The sequence below is a fragment of the Anopheles coustani genome, chromosome 2 (genome assembly GCF_943734705.1).
Source record: "Anopheles coustani chromosome 2, idAnoCousDA_361_x.2, whole genome shotgun sequence".
In the NCBI taxonomy this organism is placed as follows: domain Eukaryota; kingdom Metazoa; phylum Arthropoda; class Insecta; order Diptera; family Culicidae; genus Anopheles; species Anopheles coustani.
In genome coordinates this window covers 40,302,065-40,319,167 of record NC_071289.1, presented here as the reverse complement: position 1 = coordinate 40,319,167, position 17,103 = coordinate 40,302,065, and the positions used below count along the sequence as shown (strand labels likewise).

General features: G+C 44.2%; 6 protein-coding genes across 8 annotated transcripts in view; 5 read left to right on the top strand and 1 right to left on the bottom strand.

The window, feature by feature from the left end:
* Positions 1-17,103, bottom strand: part of LOC131267304 (store-operated calcium entry regulator STIMATE-like) — a 250,804-nt gene that overhangs the window by 169,443 nt on the left and 64,258 nt on the right. The window lies entirely within an intron of this gene.
* On the top strand, positions 258-2,125 carry LOC131267302 (cell cycle checkpoint protein RAD17). Of its 2 annotated transcripts, none has more exons than XM_058270147.1 (5): positions 258-298; positions 378-1,398; positions 1,471-1,661; positions 1,733-1,854; positions 1,922-2,125. In XM_058270147.1, exons 2-5 carry the CDS (start codon positions 450-452, stop codon positions 2,052-2,054), a joined length of 1,395 nt encoding a protein of 464 aa, XP_058126130.1. In that variant the 5' UTR covers positions 258-298; positions 378-449; the 3' UTR covers positions 2,055-2,125. The 2 variants fall into 2 exon arrangements, with proteins under 2 accessions (XP_058126130.1, XP_058126131.1); XM_058270148.1 differs by having other exon boundaries at positions 271-314.
* Positions 2,688-6,134, top strand: LOC131267291 (structural maintenance of chromosomes protein 3-like). Its single transcript, XM_058270134.1, has 6 exons — positions 2,688-2,713; positions 2,788-2,902; positions 2,987-3,120; positions 3,255-5,641; positions 5,707-5,937; positions 6,009-6,134. Exons 1-5 carry the CDS (start codon positions 2,699-2,701, stop codon positions 5,876-5,878), a joined length of 2,823 nt encoding a protein of 940 aa, XP_058126117.1. The 5' UTR covers positions 2,688-2,698; the 3' UTR covers positions 5,879-5,937; positions 6,009-6,134.
* LOC131267323 (protein JTB) lies at positions 8,576-9,309 on the top strand. The gene is made up of 3 exons (XM_058270172.1): positions 8,576-8,750; positions 8,857-9,090; positions 9,153-9,309. Exons 1-3 carry the CDS (start codon positions 8,695-8,697, stop codon positions 9,307-9,309), a joined length of 447 nt encoding a protein of 148 aa, XP_058126155.1. The 5' UTR covers positions 8,576-8,694.
* On the top strand, positions 9,339-11,242 carry LOC131267296 (glutathione S-transferase C-terminal domain-containing protein homolog). Its single transcript, XM_058270140.1, has one exon. The coding sequence runs from the start codon at positions 9,339-9,341 to the stop codon at positions 11,181-11,183; it is 1,845 nt and encodes a 614-aa protein (XP_058126123.1). The 3' UTR covers positions 11,184-11,242.
* Positions 11,632-16,696, top strand: LOC131267294 (peroxisomal multifunctional enzyme type 2-like). Of its 2 annotated transcripts, XM_058270137.1 has the most exons (6): positions 11,632-11,720; positions 12,136-12,835; positions 12,910-13,427; positions 13,495-14,092; positions 15,707-15,892; positions 15,974-16,696. In XM_058270137.1, the coding sequence occupies exons 2-6, from the start codon at positions 12,187-12,189 to the stop codon at positions 16,189-16,191; spliced, it is 2,169 nt and encodes a 722-aa protein (XP_058126120.1). In that variant the 5' UTR covers positions 11,632-11,720; positions 12,136-12,186; the 3' UTR covers positions 16,192-16,696. The 2 variants fall into 2 exon arrangements, with proteins under 2 accessions (XP_058126120.1, XP_058126121.1); XM_058270138.1 differs by lacking the exons at positions 11,632-11,720; positions 12,136-12,835; positions 12,910-13,427; positions 13,495-14,092 and adding an exon at positions 14,836-14,932.

Genomic DNA, 17,103 nt, shown 5'->3' with positions numbered 1-17,103 from the left:
TTGTTTTGGGAAACACTTACGCCCAAGGTTTATGCAGCCTTAGCTAAGCCTTTTCAACATAAAAACGATTATAACTTCCAGAATTATGATCGATTAATTACACTATAAATTAAGAAATTGTATTAGTATTGTGCTACCAAAGATTTGTTGAGTTCATAATTTTTGTATGAGCTATAAAAATGAAGCAATCAAGCACCTTCGAATAATTAGCAGCCGGTATGAAATGACAGTTATATTTCTTCAAATTTGACATTTGTTGCACCGGGACGGCAACGATAAATAAACAAATGCTTTTTAGGTACAGTAAAAATTGCGTGAGTAAAATAGAAATTAGACACGTTTGATCGATAGGTTGTGTATAATTTCTTGTATTATAGATGTCTTCAGACCATTGAGCAACTGTGCCAACATTTGTGATTCGATACGCTTTCACAATAGCTCTGGAAACCATGCAGAAAAAACGTGATACGAAGCCGCTTGATTTGCTGGAACAGTTTAAACCCCAGAACGAAAATGATCTAGCGATACACGTGAAAAAAATCGAAGAAGTCAAGACATGGCTCATTGCTGCACAGCGTCATGATCCAGCAAAACAAGTACTCTTCCTAACCGGTCCTTCGGGAAGCGGAAAAAGTACCTGCGTTAAAACGATCGCTAGGCAGTTGAAATACGAACTTATCGAATGGTCTACACCGGTCGATGTGGACCTGTATTTCGATGATACATACGACTTCGACAGCAGGGAGGAAAAGAAAAGTCGACGTCCGCAGAAGGCACTATTTGACGATTTTCTGTACAAAAGTTCACGTTACTGTTCGCTGTTTGGAGGTACAGCAGAGGGTGGAAGGCTTTTACTGGTGAACGAATTTCCGAACTCAATGCTACGCAAACCTGAGGAGTTCCATGACTCGCTTGAAAGGTATCAACACAATAGTACTTCTCCGATCGTTTTTATTGCCACTGATGCTTCCAGCAAATCGCTGGACATAGCATACAATCTCTTCCCACCAGCTATCATAGAGACGTATAAGGTGCACCACATTAAATTCAATGCGGTTTCCGTATCGCTGTTGAAGAAAGCAATCAAACGCATCACGACCATTATTCGGAGCGAGAATGATCTGTCCAAGTTGTACCAAGCTGCACCAGCAAAAGCTGTAGAGGAGAATATTATTTCGTCAGCGCAAGGAGATTTACGCAATTGTTGCCTGAATTTTTTATTTGCTAGTATGAAAGGGGCTGTATCTACTAGCACGAATTCAAGAAACCGTTGCTCGTTTCTGAACAACTCAAAAAAGAACCTCGATGGCTCATCTTTAGAAGAAGGCAGTAGCGGCCTGGGCCTTAGTGAGAATCTATCAATGATGCACGGTTTGGGACGTATTTTTCATCCAAAGTGTAAGTATATCATGACCCTGAAGCATGTAATAGCATGATTAATTTATATACTCTTTCAACTATCGTTTGCAGTTGTAAAAGAAAGATCCGATTTACGATTTTTACATACTCCCGAGAGCATAACAGATTGCTTTGTAACACAACCTACTGCAATGTTATCGTTGCTGCATTCTAACTACGTAATCAGATGTTGCGATGTACAGAATCTCTCCGCAGCCTCCGAGAATCTCACGCTGGTGGATGTTATAACGAACGAGTATCGGGTATTCATTTAAAATCTGCTTCATACCGAATAGTTTTCCATTGACGATCTTCTCATAAAATACTTTTCCAGAGTGATCAACTTGCATTGATTGGACTCGATATTGCAGTTCGCGGAATGATGGTGAATAACGGACAGACAGGGCATAGTTGGCAGCCAATTAAAAAGAAAATTAACATGCAGTTTCAGCACAGGTAAGCAACATCTTCTTCATACTGAACAATGTGTACTTTAAATAATTACAAAATAATATATTTTTAGTTCTGCAACATTTGCCGATGAACTAAATAAGCGCGGATTGATTACGCGACCCGTTCCATCCAAAGTGTTTGCGACCGAATACAAGGGCCTGGCGTTAATCATCCAAAAGAAACCTATAAAGCAGACCCAATGACCGTGATTGCATTGTTCATGTCGTCAGATATAAAAAGCAAATTAAATTAGCAAAATAAATATGAAACGTCTTTAAAACTATACCAATCCGAAAGCAAAAATGTTTTTTTATATTCTGGGTATCCTGAAAAGCGCTTATCTCATTCCGTAGCCAGTCCATAAGCATCAGAACTCGATGGCGTTGTTTCGAGTAGCTACCTTGATTCCTTTGCTGTACTTCGACACTCTAGTACAGGGAAGATTTCGGTTTAGGTTAGGGGATGCACCTGAACTAGCGGTCGTTTTCTCTTAAGTTTAATCATGTGGAGGGCCAAAGCGAAAAACCTCAGACCAGTTGATGGTCGGTCGTTGCACCAAAGAAGAGGCAGATAATATGTATTATTTTCAAGGCTACATTTTTAGGGCTACCAGAACTATATCTAATTTTTAAATTTTAGGAAGATGTAAAAAAATGCAATAATGATTGTAGTACATCTTCACAAATCGAGCGTCATTTATTTTTTGCTTAATTCTGCCGTTCCATGTTTGTTGTTCGATACATTCCAAGTAGGCTGGATCCAAGTAGGCTAGATAGCATCACAACAGCACCACAAAACCCAGCATCAATCAGTCTTGCATCGGACGTGTAAGCGGTCAGTGGTGAAAATGTATATCAAACAGGTCGGTAATAGTAGTGCGTAAATAGAATAAAAGGCAATGAAAATGCTCTTCATACTTTTTAACTTTTTCAATAGATAATTATCCATGGATTCAAAAGCTACAGTAAGAAAACAACAATTGAAGACGTTGACAAGCGTCATAATGTTGTTGTCGGTCGTAACGGTTCTGGAAAAAGTAATTTTTTCAGCGGTGAGTTGATAGCAGTGACGTTGCACGTTGCAAAATAAGTGAAAACAATGTAAAATGCAAAACTTCTTTTCGGTATTGTTTCAGCCATTGAATTTGTACTTAGCAATGAGTATAATAATCTTCGGCTCGAGCAGCGTAAAGCTCTCATTAATCAGGCCGGGAATGTTGCCTTTGCGTTTGTTGAAATTATTTTCGATAATAGAGATGCGCAATTACCGGTAAGTGACAGAAGCGCCCTTTGGATTCAAGTAGGCTGTGCTTGCTTGAATATATTTCTTTCGATTAAACTTCGGCATCGGCCAACATTAGTGATAGTGAATGAAAATGATTGTTATGTTCCTTATGCCTACAGGTCGATCGTGAAGTAGTTCACATACGTCGTACAATATCGCAGTCGAAAGACCAGTACACGCTTGATGGAAAAGCAGTACCACGTAAAGAAGTAGTACAGTTTCTTGAAATGGGAGGACTTTCAAACGCGAGTCCGTATTACATCGTAAAGCAGGGAAAAATTAACCAACTTGCGACAGCCCGCCCTTTCCAACTGTTGCAGGTTCTGCTCGAAGTCAGCGGGATCCGTAGTTACAACGAACAAAGGGAATCCTCATTGGCATCGATGAAACAAACGGAGAGTGATATGAAAATTGTGCTGGAGTCTCGAGCTAGGCACGGCGACGAGATAAAAATTCTCAAAGAAGAACTTATGGAGTTCGAGCAATATGAGAAGCTAGATAAAAAACGTCGAGTGATCAAATTTGTGATGCTGTACAACGAAAAGACCGAGATCGGTAACGAATTAAACTCGCTCGGGCAGGCAACCGACAAGCTGAAAGAGAAACGACATCAGCTAGCAAAACGGAAAGTAGAATTACTGCAACGTGAGGATAGCGAACGAAAGCAGTTAAAGCAACTCCAGGGTATGATAACGAGTGTGGTCGAGCAAAAGTCCACCATTTCGAAGGAGCATCACCGATACGTGCAAATAAAAACCAACCTAGAGTTGAAGGTCGAAGACTTGACGAAGGATCTTGCCAGTGAAAGCCAACGCCAAGCTCATTCTAAAATGCAACTGGATAAACTTAATAAAAAGATCCAAGAGCAAAAAGATAAGTTGAACGAACTTGTGCGGCAATGTGCAGAGCTTCACCACCAAGAAGATAATTTGGCTAGCGAACTGAAACACAAGGAACAAATGCGCGGTGAACATTTAGACAAGCAACGGAGAGGTGTGCAGTTTGCGTCGCGTGTCGAGCGAGATTGTTGGCTGAAAGAAGAAATAGCTTCTTTGAAGAAACAAATCCATACTAACACCATTTACATCAACGATCAAGATAAGGAACTAGATCAGCGGAAGAAAACAATTGTATTAATGGAGCAGAAAATGGATGACTACAATAACACATTTCAAAAGATATCGGAACGTATGGATAGCTACAAGGTGCAAATTAACCAGTTGAAAGTAAAGCGTGATGATTTACTCCAACATCAGCAGAATCTTTGGGAACAGATATCCCGCGTCCAGCAAGAACTCGCCAAGCACAAGGAGGACTTTCGCAAGATTGAGCAAATGTTAAAGAAACAAATAAACAGTCAAGTTATTACCGGAGGCGATTCGATCCGTAAAGTGATCGACAGATTCCGATCTCTCGGAAGCGACGCAACGTATGTCATAAATGGATACTTCGGTCAGATCATAGACAACATTGAATGCGACGAAAGTATTTACAAAGCAGTAGAAACCACCGCCGGCATGAAGCTCTTCAACCATGTTGTGGAATCAAATGATATAGCCAAGGAAATTATACAAGTTTTCAATCAGCAGAAGCTACCGGGAACTTTCCAGTTTATGCCATTGAATTTGCTAGCAACGCACAAATATCAGTATCCCTCGGAAAAGCATGCTGTGCCCCTTATATCACTGTTGAAGTACGAGAAAAAGCTTTCACCTGCAATTCAGATGGTATTTGGAAAAACAATTCTGTGTAGTGATCTGAGTTTGATGCCCGAATCCGCGCTAAAATGTGGCCTGACGTGTGTGACTTACGAAGGAGACCAGAATCTTCGAGGTGTATTAAAAGGCGGGTATCACGCACCGAAACCTTCTATCTTGAAACTGCACCGTGATAGTAGAGAGGTCTGGAAAGAGATCATTGCACTGGAAGAAGAACTAGTAGGACTCCAGACTGGCCTCGACCAGACAGTGTGCAGAGTCACTGAATGTGAGAGAAAAATGTCCCAGGAGGAAGCAAAGCTGCAAAAATTCGAGCACGTCTGCGAAATGGAGCGCATTAAAAAGCAATCGATGCCCGAATCATTACGACAGCAGAATGCAGCCTGTGAGCTGCTGGAAAGGAAAATAAGAGGATGTAAAAACGAGCAGGAACTTATGAGGAGTCGCGAAAAGGCCCTCATCGCTGAGCTTGAAACGGAGTTAACGAACAAGCTGACGGAAGAAGACCAGAAAGCTATCGAACAGCTAGATGGTGAAATTCGGGAGATTCGCCTGCAACAGCAAACATTATTCAACTCAGCACTAGACGCAAACAAAGCTAAACACAAGGTAGAGAACTTACTGAACTCGAACTTAATGCCCAAACGTGATGAATTGGTCCGATCCATCGAAGAATCAGCGAACCGGGAGGATAAAACTAACGAGTTGGCAGCATGTTGGAAGCGAATTCAGAGTGCAGAGGAAAAAATTAATTACTATCTTGAAGAAACAACTAAGCTAGAGGAAAAGTAAGTACAATTGCGAAAGGTTTGGCGAACATAATAGTAACACATTTTTCTTTAAATCATTACAGCTCTAAAAGCTTCCAAGAAAGAAAAGAATCGTTACAAAAGGAGCAGAAAAACTTAGTTGAAAAACAAAAAAAGCTAGAACTAGAAATGGATTCTATTGCAGCGGACGAAAATGAGGCAACCAAAAAACAGGATTTAGAAAAAAACGTTTGGATGAGTGTTCTTGCAAAATAGACAATCTTGGTGCGCTTCCACCAATAGATCGAATGTATTTTGCATGGCCTCAACATAAGGTAAGTGAAATTGCGTTATGATTTGTACCTAAAACTAATGTGTTAAAACCACCTATTCCGTTTGTATATAGTTGGCGAGGGAATTGGAAAACATCAAGAAGCAGTTAAAACAGGTCCCCAACATTAATCCAAAAGTACAAGATGAGTACAACGTAAAGCTGCGCATGCTCCACGATGCCGATAAGCATTTGGATGAACTGCAAAGAGTGAAAAGTTCCATTCAAACGTTGCTAAATAATTTAGAAATTCAGCGTGAGGATACAGTGCGACGGACATTTGAAAGTGTGAACAAAAATTTCAGACAAATTTTCCAACGATTTGTTCCTGGGGGCAAAGGACATTTAATCCTCAACTGCAGGAATATAGATGGAAAAAAGAACGACAGTGAAACAATGGACCGTTACGTAGGCCTCGGGATAGAAGTATCTTTTGTAGGAGGTAAAGCGAAAATGAGCGAAATGAACCAACTTTCAGGCGGACAAAAGACCCTGGTTGCAGTAGCTCTAATATTTGCCATTCAGCAGTATAAACCAGCACCATTTTATTTGTTTGATGAGATAGATCAGGCACTGGACCGACGCTACCGAGAGTCGTTGGCAGAACAAATCAATGAGATGAGTAGCAGCTCTCAGTTCATAACGACCACTTTCCGTCGGGAGCTCCTTGCTCATGCGGATAAGTTCTACGGTGTGCGGTGCCGTGACAAAGTAAGTTATATCAGTCAGGTGTTGAAAAATCAAGCTTATGATTTCATAACTGATGTTCAAGTGCATGAATGATTCAAGATATGAAGCATCTTAATTTGAGGTTGTTGTTTAATCTCAGCTTTTCTTAACATTAGAGTAGTAATTGTTGGGCTCCATTGTATTTAAAAAAAACATAAAATTATTTAATCCATTCATTCAAGATGTTACTTCACGTCTAACCAAACAGGTCCCGCGAAGGAAGACCTCCTAGCTTGGTTAGGGTGAGCAACGGAGAGAAAGTTAAATTAATTGCTGCCGGCTAATGGCTGAAGTCCCTGGATCCCTATTACCTCTCAAGCTAGTTGCCTCTGCGTATAGAGGAGGCCTATGCTTCGAAAGGGGGGACTGGGCGCTTCAAGCTTTTCGGATATGGCAGTGAGTGTAGCGGTCAAAAATAAACTACGAAGTGAATCGTCTGAGTTTCAACATAACACTGATTTATTCTAAAATTTCTTACCATTTATATACCCAAAAAATCGCATTTGTTTACGATTTTAAAAGTAGAGCAACGAGGCGGCCGGCCGTTGACGGAGGGCTGCTGACGAAGCAACGCGCGTCGGCCGGACACTTGGCGCACCGTAGGGTGTATTGATTATTGATAAGTAGGGCAGTAAGCCGGCCTGCCAACGATCGAGGGCTGCCGACGCAGCAACGCGCGCTGGCCGAACACTTGGTGCGCCGTGGGTTGTATTGACGCAGCAATACGCGCCAACGGGTCGCCCGGAACGGCATTTAACTCGCTGATGCAGCACGGTGCAGCACGGCGGCAGCCATCGAAATTAACTTCTATTTGCGAAATCGAATTTAACTTGTTTGGGCATTTGGTTTCCGGTACGTCGCGTCCCTCTCGGAAAGGTTCTTTATTTGGATCAACGATCGTACCGGTTACCGAAATGTTACAGTTGTCCAAAGGTGGGCTTATTTCTTAACTAAGCCTTAACTAACTTAAACACCTCGTTGGTGTAGCAACACAAGAAATACGTCCAATAAAACATATTCAGCCTAAGTCCAGACTGTTTCTTCTTCTTCTTTCGGAGGGAATTTACTCCAGTACGGCTATTGAATTCATTTTCCTGGACCTTCACAAACTAACCTGGAGACATAGACCTCTATTGCGTTATAGACCGGCTACTAAGGTCATAAGTCCTGATTTTCTGTGTGAGTGCGACCCTGCGACCATGCGATCAAGATAACCTTACGTCTAACTAACATATTTCAGGAACTCCGTGCATTGCTAATAAATCATGGTGGTGCGCTGGCAAACTGTGATTGAGTCACTCAGGATTTCGATCGAATTGCACGTTAATTCGAACGATGTCCAAAAACTACCATTTTGAATTCAATCGAATCCGCTACCCCGCGTCCACACGGCATAGTAGCGTGGCGATTTTGACACTCCGTCGTAGTGTAAAGCTGGCTGTAGACGTCACATATTAATCTGTGCAGATCTTTGACGTCTACAGATTTCCTTTGTTCTCTCGTACCCATCGTCTGTCAAACATCCCTCCATATATCCCGAATATCTCGAGGGATGTTGGAAAGAGCTAAGGAAAGGCTGTAGACGTCAAACATCTGTGCAGATTAATATGTAACGTTTAAATCCAGCTTAAATGTTGGTCGAGAGGCCTTAGCCACGGCCATAAAAAATAGTTGACACTACGACGGAGTGTCAAAATCGCTACGCTACGATGCCGTGTGGACGCGGCCCTACAGTTGCGACCAAAGTGATTTAAAGAAGTACAGGTGTAGTCCACCAGTATGACAGTATCAAGAGGTAATCGTTATGTCAAATTAGCACCACGGTTCTTACAGGTTCCACATTGAATGCATTGATAACCTGTAGGTTTAGGAATCCTTGGTTCGTGACACACGAGGTGGCATGATTAAAATTTCAACAGCTCAAAGTTGGACATTTGTTTTTTGTCTTCCGTGTTTTGCTAGGTAGTTCACCATTCTCCAGAATTGTATTTGGTAAAGTTCAACTTGAACTGAATCCATCGTTCATCTTATCATGATAGAGAATTTGTCCAAAAAACGTATGGTGTTTGGTATCACCTTCCTGATATTGTGAGTACTGGTTTGTTTTCATCCTAAATCGTTTGTGGCAGTGCACAAATGGAAGGATAATCCTTTCGATTCCTTGCCGTTTCCTCGCTTCTGTAACTCCCTTCAGACTAACCATAGTTGTACTGATCATCGAATCGAAATGGATGAAGGCTGGTTCTCGTCGGCAGGAGTTTGTGATTGAGAATAATTCTACTTGCTGGAAGCGTGAGACATACGAAGTGATCAAGGACTGCCATCCGTGTACCGCGTTCGAGATCGCCAGTAAATCCCAGGGCGTCTGTGTGCATACGCACAATAAAGAGGTGCTGAAGTGTATCGGAGGAGAGATCGTGACACGAAGGTAGATGACGGATGGCAATGGGTACATTCAATCATGGGGATTACAATCATTATTCATTTCAGCTGTGATCGTGTGGCTTGGCTGGATGAGCGACATTTTTGGTCGTTCCAGATTTCACTGACAATAATCGGCAGCCTTTCTGCGGCAATCTCCTTCCTTCGACAGAAAACGCTCAACCGAAGGACTATGCTGAAAATCCAGCGAGAGTTGGGTGCCTAACAATCGATTGAAACCTACCCTTTACCATTATGAAGCTTTACCTCACTTACCATCGCATTGTGCAGGCACGTCGTGCCGAGTCGTCAGGACCAGACTTGTATCGGCTAGATGTGCCTCCTGAGAGCTATGTCGTCTTGGCGCTGTACCGTTACTTCGAAATCAACTCATCGAACGTTGAGGTTCATTTTGTGCAATGCAAAGCGTCCTCCAACGTGCTCTTGGTTGTCCTATCATCGTCTAGTTTTGGCAAGTTGCGTTTTTTCGACCAAGTAGACGACGAAAAACAGACAACATCCATCGACGATCCGGCCCTATTTTGCCAGTTGCCGTCGATTTCTAGCCGCGACTCCACTTCAATCGTATCCGGTCTTTGTGGTGTATGTCGTCTTATTACACAGGAACATGTATCTCGCGACAAATCCGCAGTGGGATTGCTCGGCTTTAAGGGTAACACTTTGGTCGCTCCCGCGGATGCCTCACTTTGGACAAAATTTTGCGAGTTGGATATGGTGCGGTGTGTGGGGAAAATACTAAATTTCGAATCCAGTTACGCCGCGGCAAATGTAATTACACTTCCTGACGAATTGGGACAATTAGAACGCCACCTACAGCAGCCCCTTAAATCCCATAACATTTACAAGCTCATCAATCTCGTTAAGAACGTGCGCATTTCGTCGCATGGTGAACATTGTCAACTGACCGACGCTGAGCAACGATTTGATTTTCACGAAAATCACAAATTTGCCGAAGGTTACGAGAAAACGCTGGCGGATATTATGCTTTTTATATGCCTGGAGTTGGCGGAGCGCCGTTTGGGGAAGGAATTGCTCAGCGTGAAAGTACCCCACGTTTCCGGGTGGTTCGAACGCGTCGATCATGACGACGCAGGGAAATTACATCAAGTATGCCACGAGATTCTTCCAACCATGGATAATGCTACCACACTAGCAAACATATCATCGCTCGCAGCAACAATTCAGGTGAAGGTGCCGCAAGAATTTAGTTTGTACAAATCGGACACCAAAAAGTTAAACCTTAAAGAAGACCAAATACTTACGACTAATCAGGCGGAGGTATTGGAAATTCTGCGCAAAGTAGAAGCGATTCGTACCGACATCGGTAGCGAGGTGAACGATTGGGAAACGAATCTGTTTGAATGGGAATCGATACCGTTGGATGCACGACCTGAAGGTGGCAAACTACCGCCGGCCCGCATTCTCCGAAAGCGTCACCAGCTCGAAAGCTTAGTGAATGAAGTGGTGCAACTTGCAACTGATGGGAATGTCATCGTCGACTTTTGCTCCGGCACAGGTCACTTGGGAATAATTTTGGCCTATCTGCTGCCCCGCTGCCACATTTATTTACTGGAAAATAAGGAAGAATCACAGCAGCGTGCAAAGGAACGTGTCGTTCGGCTGGGCCTGAGCAATGTAACGTTCTTTCAGTGCAATCTGGATTACTTCACTGCACGCTTCGATATTGGAGTTTCGCTGCATGCATGCGGTGTAGCGACGGACATCGTGCTAGAGAAATGTTTTGCCCAAAAGGCACACTTCGTCAGCTGCCCCTGCTGCTACGGAAAGCTGTACAACATCGAGCACGTGGCGTATCCAAGAAGTCACCTGTTCCAGCAGTCCGGACTGCTGCTGAAGGAGTACTTCTGCATAGCGCACTGTGCGGATCAAACGCATGATCTGACTAGCGACCGAACGAACGTCGCCAAGGCCCAGCAGGGTTTCCACTGTATGGACGTTATTGATAGGGATCGGGCGCTGAGGGCTGAGGAGCTTGGCTATCGTGTGCTACGAAAGCGTTTGAAGGACGAAGGTTGTACTCCTAAAAATCGGTTATTAATAGGAATTTTTACAGAATGATGTATTTCTACTGGAATGTGGCTGTAGGAATGGAATAAAACGACGTTTGCAAGGTTTAATTTGTTACTCTTTTTGTCTTTTTACATTGTACGATGAACGAATAACTTTTAGTGATCAAGCTTTAATTTATAAACATCATATAAGTGATAGTATTTATTGCTTCAGTTCATTTTCTGAGTAGCCTCTTTTAATGGCACAGACAATGCGAGGTAGTATTACAATATTTTCATTAATTTTCTTATTTAAATTTGTTCTATAATAAACTGTTTTTTAAACCGTGATGTATTTGACATTTGCTATTGTTTTGTCTTGCACAGATTGTCGCTTTCATGTATGTGTGTTGTACGGCAATATGCAGCACACAGCTGTGTTGATGTAACAGTGTTGTTTACGTCGGCTTCGAACTTCGAGGTGGATCATTCCAGCAAACTGGATTCAGTGTTTCTCCGACGATCGTTCGGTTGAATTCTTTTCTTTTAGTGGTGCGCTCGAACGCGCAAAGTTTTTCACTGTACTTTTTGTTTTTGTCAAGTTACGGTAGGTACTTTTCTTGAACTTCAGGCATTTGAAAATAAGGCGGGTGCTGCCGGGAGGCTGAAAAGGAGTTGAAGATAGATAAATTGCGCTATAAAGATTGTTGGGGGCTGTCAGTTTAATCTTGATGCATCCTACAAACTCGTAGTGATGACTTGCTAAAAGATTCTCGAAGGTTTACATATCTGTTTAGTAGTCCCATACCCGCTGGTTATCAGTGAGGGTCCAGCGATAAGTCAAGACGGTGTTTTTATTGTTTCTGCCTGCTCGGAAGGTTTTATCAGCACCGTACGGGCTCCGGCAAGTAGCCAAGTTCAGCTAACCAACAGTCCCGCCAGTCCGAACGAACATTGCAGTGCATTGCAAAGGAAAGTGAAAGCTCTCCAAGATCGCTGACTGTTTCGGAAATTTCGCCCAGGTTTACCCTCTCATTAGCCATTCAGCTTTTGTCGAACCACAGCAAAAAACCATGGTTGTACCGAAGGAAGATCAACTGCGCTACGATGGACGCGTGGTGGTGGTGACCGGAGCAGGGGCCGGTTTGGGGCGTGAGTACGCACTGCTGTTTGCGTCGCGCGGTGCAAAGGTCGTCGTGAACGACCTAGGTGGCAACTTCAAGGGCCAGGGTAAATCTAATGCGGCCGATAAGGTCGTCGAAGAGATCCGGGCGGCCGGTGGGGTCGCCGTCCCCGACTACAACTCGGTCGTCGAGGGGGACAAGATCGTGCAGACGGCGCTGGAAAACTTTGGCCGCATCGACGTGCTGGTGAATAATGCGGGAATACTGCGCGACCGAAGCTTGGCCCGGATTTCGGACGAGGACTGGAACTTGATTCAAGATGTGCACCTGAAGGGCAGCTTCCTGACGACGCGCGCCGCCTTCCCGGTGATGAAAAAGCAGAACTTCGGCCGCATCATCATGACGTCGAGCAATTCGGGCGTGTACGGAAACTTTGGCCAGGCAAACTACAGCGCCGCCAAGCTGGGTCTGGTCGGGTTGGCCAATACGGTGGCCATCGAGGGTGCGAAGAATAATATTCACTGCAACGTGATCGTGCCGACGGCGGCCTCGCGAATGACGGAGGGAATCTTGCCGGATATTTTGTTCAACGAATTGAGTAAGTGAAGGGGAGATAAGCATCCTTGTTTATTAAAAAGTATTTATTATGGTTTTTTATTTACATTTTTTTAGAACCGAAACTGATCGCACCAGTGGTGGCGTACCTGTGCCATGAATCGTGTGAAGACAACGGTTCCATCATCGAGAGTGCCGCCGGTTGGGCAACGAAGATCCACTTCGTGCGCGGAAGGGGTTGTGTGTTGCGCACGGCCATCGACGAGGATGTGTCTCCGGAGTACGTACGGCAAGTTTGGAATCGTGTCACGGACATGTCCGAGGCGCGCCACCTGAATGCAATCGCAGATGCGAGTCGCGTGGGGTTGATGGAAACGCTGGAGAAGCTGCGTGACGGAAAGAACAACGAAAACTCTGTCACCGAGACGTTCCGGTACGGATTCAAGGATGTGATTCTGTACGCACTCGGCGTCGGTGCGAACGTGTCGGATCCGACCGATCTAAAGTTTCTGTACGAAAACAATGCGGAGTTTGGTGTGCTTCCCACGTTCTTCATCCTGCCGGGACTGCTTGCCGTTATGGGTTCGAGTTTGACCGCTTCCGCCATCAAGCACACCACGTTCGATTTGACTAACGTAGGTATATCTGGTTATGTTTGGCTGTTTAGTATATTTTGATAAATTTTCCTGTTGTGTTTTAAAGATTCTCCACGGTGAGCAGTATATCGAGCTACTCGAAGCACCCCCAACCGAGGGTGTACTGACCACCACCTCCTCCGTGCTGGACGTCGTCGATAAGAAGTCCGGTGCCCTGGTCATCACTCAGTCTGACTCGTACGATGAGAACGGCACGCTGATCGCACGCAACCAGAGCTCGACCTTTGTGGTGGGTGCTGGAAATTTCAATGGCAAGACCAAAGCTAGCCCCGAGGTGAAACCGCTGGTGCCCAATCCGAAGCGTACTCCGGACGCGTCAGTCGAGGTGCCGACGCACAAGAACCAGGCCGCTGTATATCGGCTGTCCGGCGATCTTAACCCGATGCACATCGATCCGAGCTTCTCGGCGATCGCCGGCTACAAGGTACCGATCTTGCACGGTCTGTGCACGATGGGGGTTTCGGTGAAGGCGGTGCTGAAACAATTCGGTGGAGACAATCCAGCTCTGTTCCGGGCGGCGAAGGTCCGCTTCTCGAAACCGGTGCTTCCGGGTCAAACGCTTCGCGTTGATATGTGGAAGGAACCGAACAACCGGGTCTGCTTCCGGACAGTCGTGGTTGAGACAAACACCGAAGTGCTGTCGGGTAAGTTTTATCTCGGTCCATTAAATCTCTCTTTTTTCTGTCGGGGCTTACGGGCGCATCGTTTACGTCTGTGCTTAGTTCAAACGGTTACGTGTCATGACGTGATACTTGTCCATATAATTGTTAGCTCGGTTTTGTTTTCTCTGTGGTGGGGGAACGCACTTTGCCTGGTACAGGTTTTCTAATTACTGCAGTTGGTACCAAGTTGCAGCACGAAGCAGGTCGTTTATTTTGCAAGTAAGTTCGGAAACGACATTCGAAAGCGTGGGTGTTTAATTGTAGAAAGTTTCTACAACAATGTCTCATTCGCTTATCAAAGTACTTAATTTTTTGTATATGATATTTCTTTACTATAGTCGCTAGTTCCTTGTTTGTCATGCATTCGATCGTCTAATGGCAAGGATTGTCAAATTAACAATAGAGGCATTTATTTTTGCTTTTATGCTTTTGCATATTTAAACTTGGAATTTAAGGAAACTGAAGTTCAACAACTCATATTTGCAGAAATGAAACCAAATGAAAAGTTCAGTACGATCGTAATAGTTAAAATATCAATTCTACGATGTAATACCATACCCCCAAGGGTACACATTCATGATTTATCTACCTTTAATTGTGATGTTCAATTTATTTTGATCACAGTGAGCATCTGCTGTGGATTCAACGAACCGCACAGCATGCTTGCGAAACGATGTTGCACAGCATATGTTATGCTGCAGCATATGCTGTCAGTTTGACAGCTGCCCGTTTGGTGCTTCTCGAACGTTTTTTCGCTGCATAAATTATCGCGTGTATTTATCAAGTCAGTGTCAAAAGCTCAAGCTAAGTGTGGTTTGCCGGGTGAGTTTCACTTTTCGGTCTGGAAGATATTTGTTTCAAAAAGGGTAAAAGAATACGACTGCGGGCAAGCGAAATCTCCCAAAGAACCATACCCGACCTTTAACCCTCTTCCCATCTGTTAAGCTGCATTTACGATTAAGGAGCGTATTCTTCTTCGCTTATCATTTGTTAAGTCATGCCGAGTGTACCGATGATCGCAACATTTGTGTTTTTGCTACTTTCCGGCAAGAGCAACGGGAAAATCGATAAAGCAATCAGTGGGATTAGCATTACGCCACATTCGCCCAATGGAATTGTGCGCCCCCCGAAGCGGGTTCCTTTCTTTCGATGGTAGAAAAGGGAACTCGATAAGGTTTTATACGGCAGAACGGCTGAACGGCGTTAGAGGCCACTGGCACTGTGATGAGGCATTTATTTAAAGTAGGGACTTTTTAACTTTTACCACCTCGTACCACACAAACGCACCGAAACGTTCCATTCCGCGGTGCGGATCCCGTGCGAATCGAAAGTTATCGATAGTGTGACACCCCGGCACTAGCAAAGACCACACATACTTGCACGGTCCCCAACGAGGCACGTACACAACAACCCTTGGCCGTGCCATATCAGTTACCGGACCGAAGGGTGGTGGTAAATCATCGCTTCGGCGTTCCGGTGCGTCCAGTTACGTTGTGGACCAAGTCGTGAACGGACCGGCAGCTAGGGAAGAAGGTGGAACAGCTGAAGTGAACTTTGCTTTACCGTCCTCCCCATCCATCATCACTCTTTCCGCAGGCGCGTACGTTGACTTCAAGCAGATCATCGTGAAACCCAACATGACTTCCGCCAGTGCCCTGCAGAGCGATGCCGTTTTCGCCGGCATCAAGGATCGTGTGGCAGAGAACGAGGCGAAGGCAAAGGCAGTCAATGCCGTGTTCCTGTACAAGGTCACGAGCGGTGGCAAGGTGGCCAAGGAGTGGGGTAAGTTGGCTCACCAAAGCCACACCTTTACGAAATGCATATCAATAAATTAACAATGGTGAACCGTTTGTTCCTTTTCAGTGCTCGACCTGAAGAACGCCAAAGTGTACGAAGGGCCGTTGCAAAGCGGCAGCAAAGCCGACACTACCATGACGATAGCGGATGCGGACATGGTTGATCTGGCGCTCGGCAAACTGCAGCCTCAGACCGCCTTCATGAAGGGTAAGCTGAAGATCACCGGCAACATTATGCTGGCGCAGAAATTGGCCCCGCTGCTGAAGACGGAGGCGAAGCTGTAAAACCGGGAACCGGCCAGAGTCCCGTCTGCTTTGCGTGAGCGTCGTTCCTACGGGAGAGAGGGTTTGGTGCGGATCGATTGTCATCATCGAATCGATCATCATGGCGCGTCGATCAACAATTCCAAATAGAAGTACGGCTTGTTTATTTTTGCGTTGAACGCCGTTTTACGAGAACCGTTCGATGAGATGTTAGAAGAAATGAAACAGAAAGGTAGAGAGATGGAGAGGTGTAACAGTCAGGTCACAGCAGATTAGGCGCAACGCGAGTGTGTGTACACATTTATTTTTATTACTTTTAATCTGTCTGATAAGACCACGGTGATGAGGAGGTTTTGGATGGAGCTTACGTAGTATTCCCGTTTTATTTTCCCATTTTATTTTCTTCTTTCCAAGCCTCATACTATCGTAGCGTATTGTTCTTGTTGGCAGGAAATAATCGTGTTGTACACAATCACACATCTGGGGCGATGGGCAATAAATGGACAACAATATTTGTTAAAAAAAACATAATTAAATATTCTTTTATTGTTCAACATCTGATGACTATCCCATATTGTAAAGAAAGGGTCAATTCGAAATACCTCACAATTCTTCAACTCTAAATTACATATACTTTTGATTAAGAAAATAGCACATATGTTTTGGTAAGAAGAATCAATATTCCATCGATGAAGAACCATTTCAAATTTCATTAAGCTGTATTGAAGTATTTTGTTTGTACATTAATTCCTAGTCTTTACTGTATCAGTATTGATGCATTGGGATCAATGGTACATGTATAGAATACCCTGAAAAATCAAATAGTAATCAAACAGTGTTTGAACAAATGAAAGAATCTGTTTTCTGCTTTTTCCATAAAAACCACAAGTACAGAGCAATCGGCAGAGTACCTTTCAAACAAAACTTTAATCG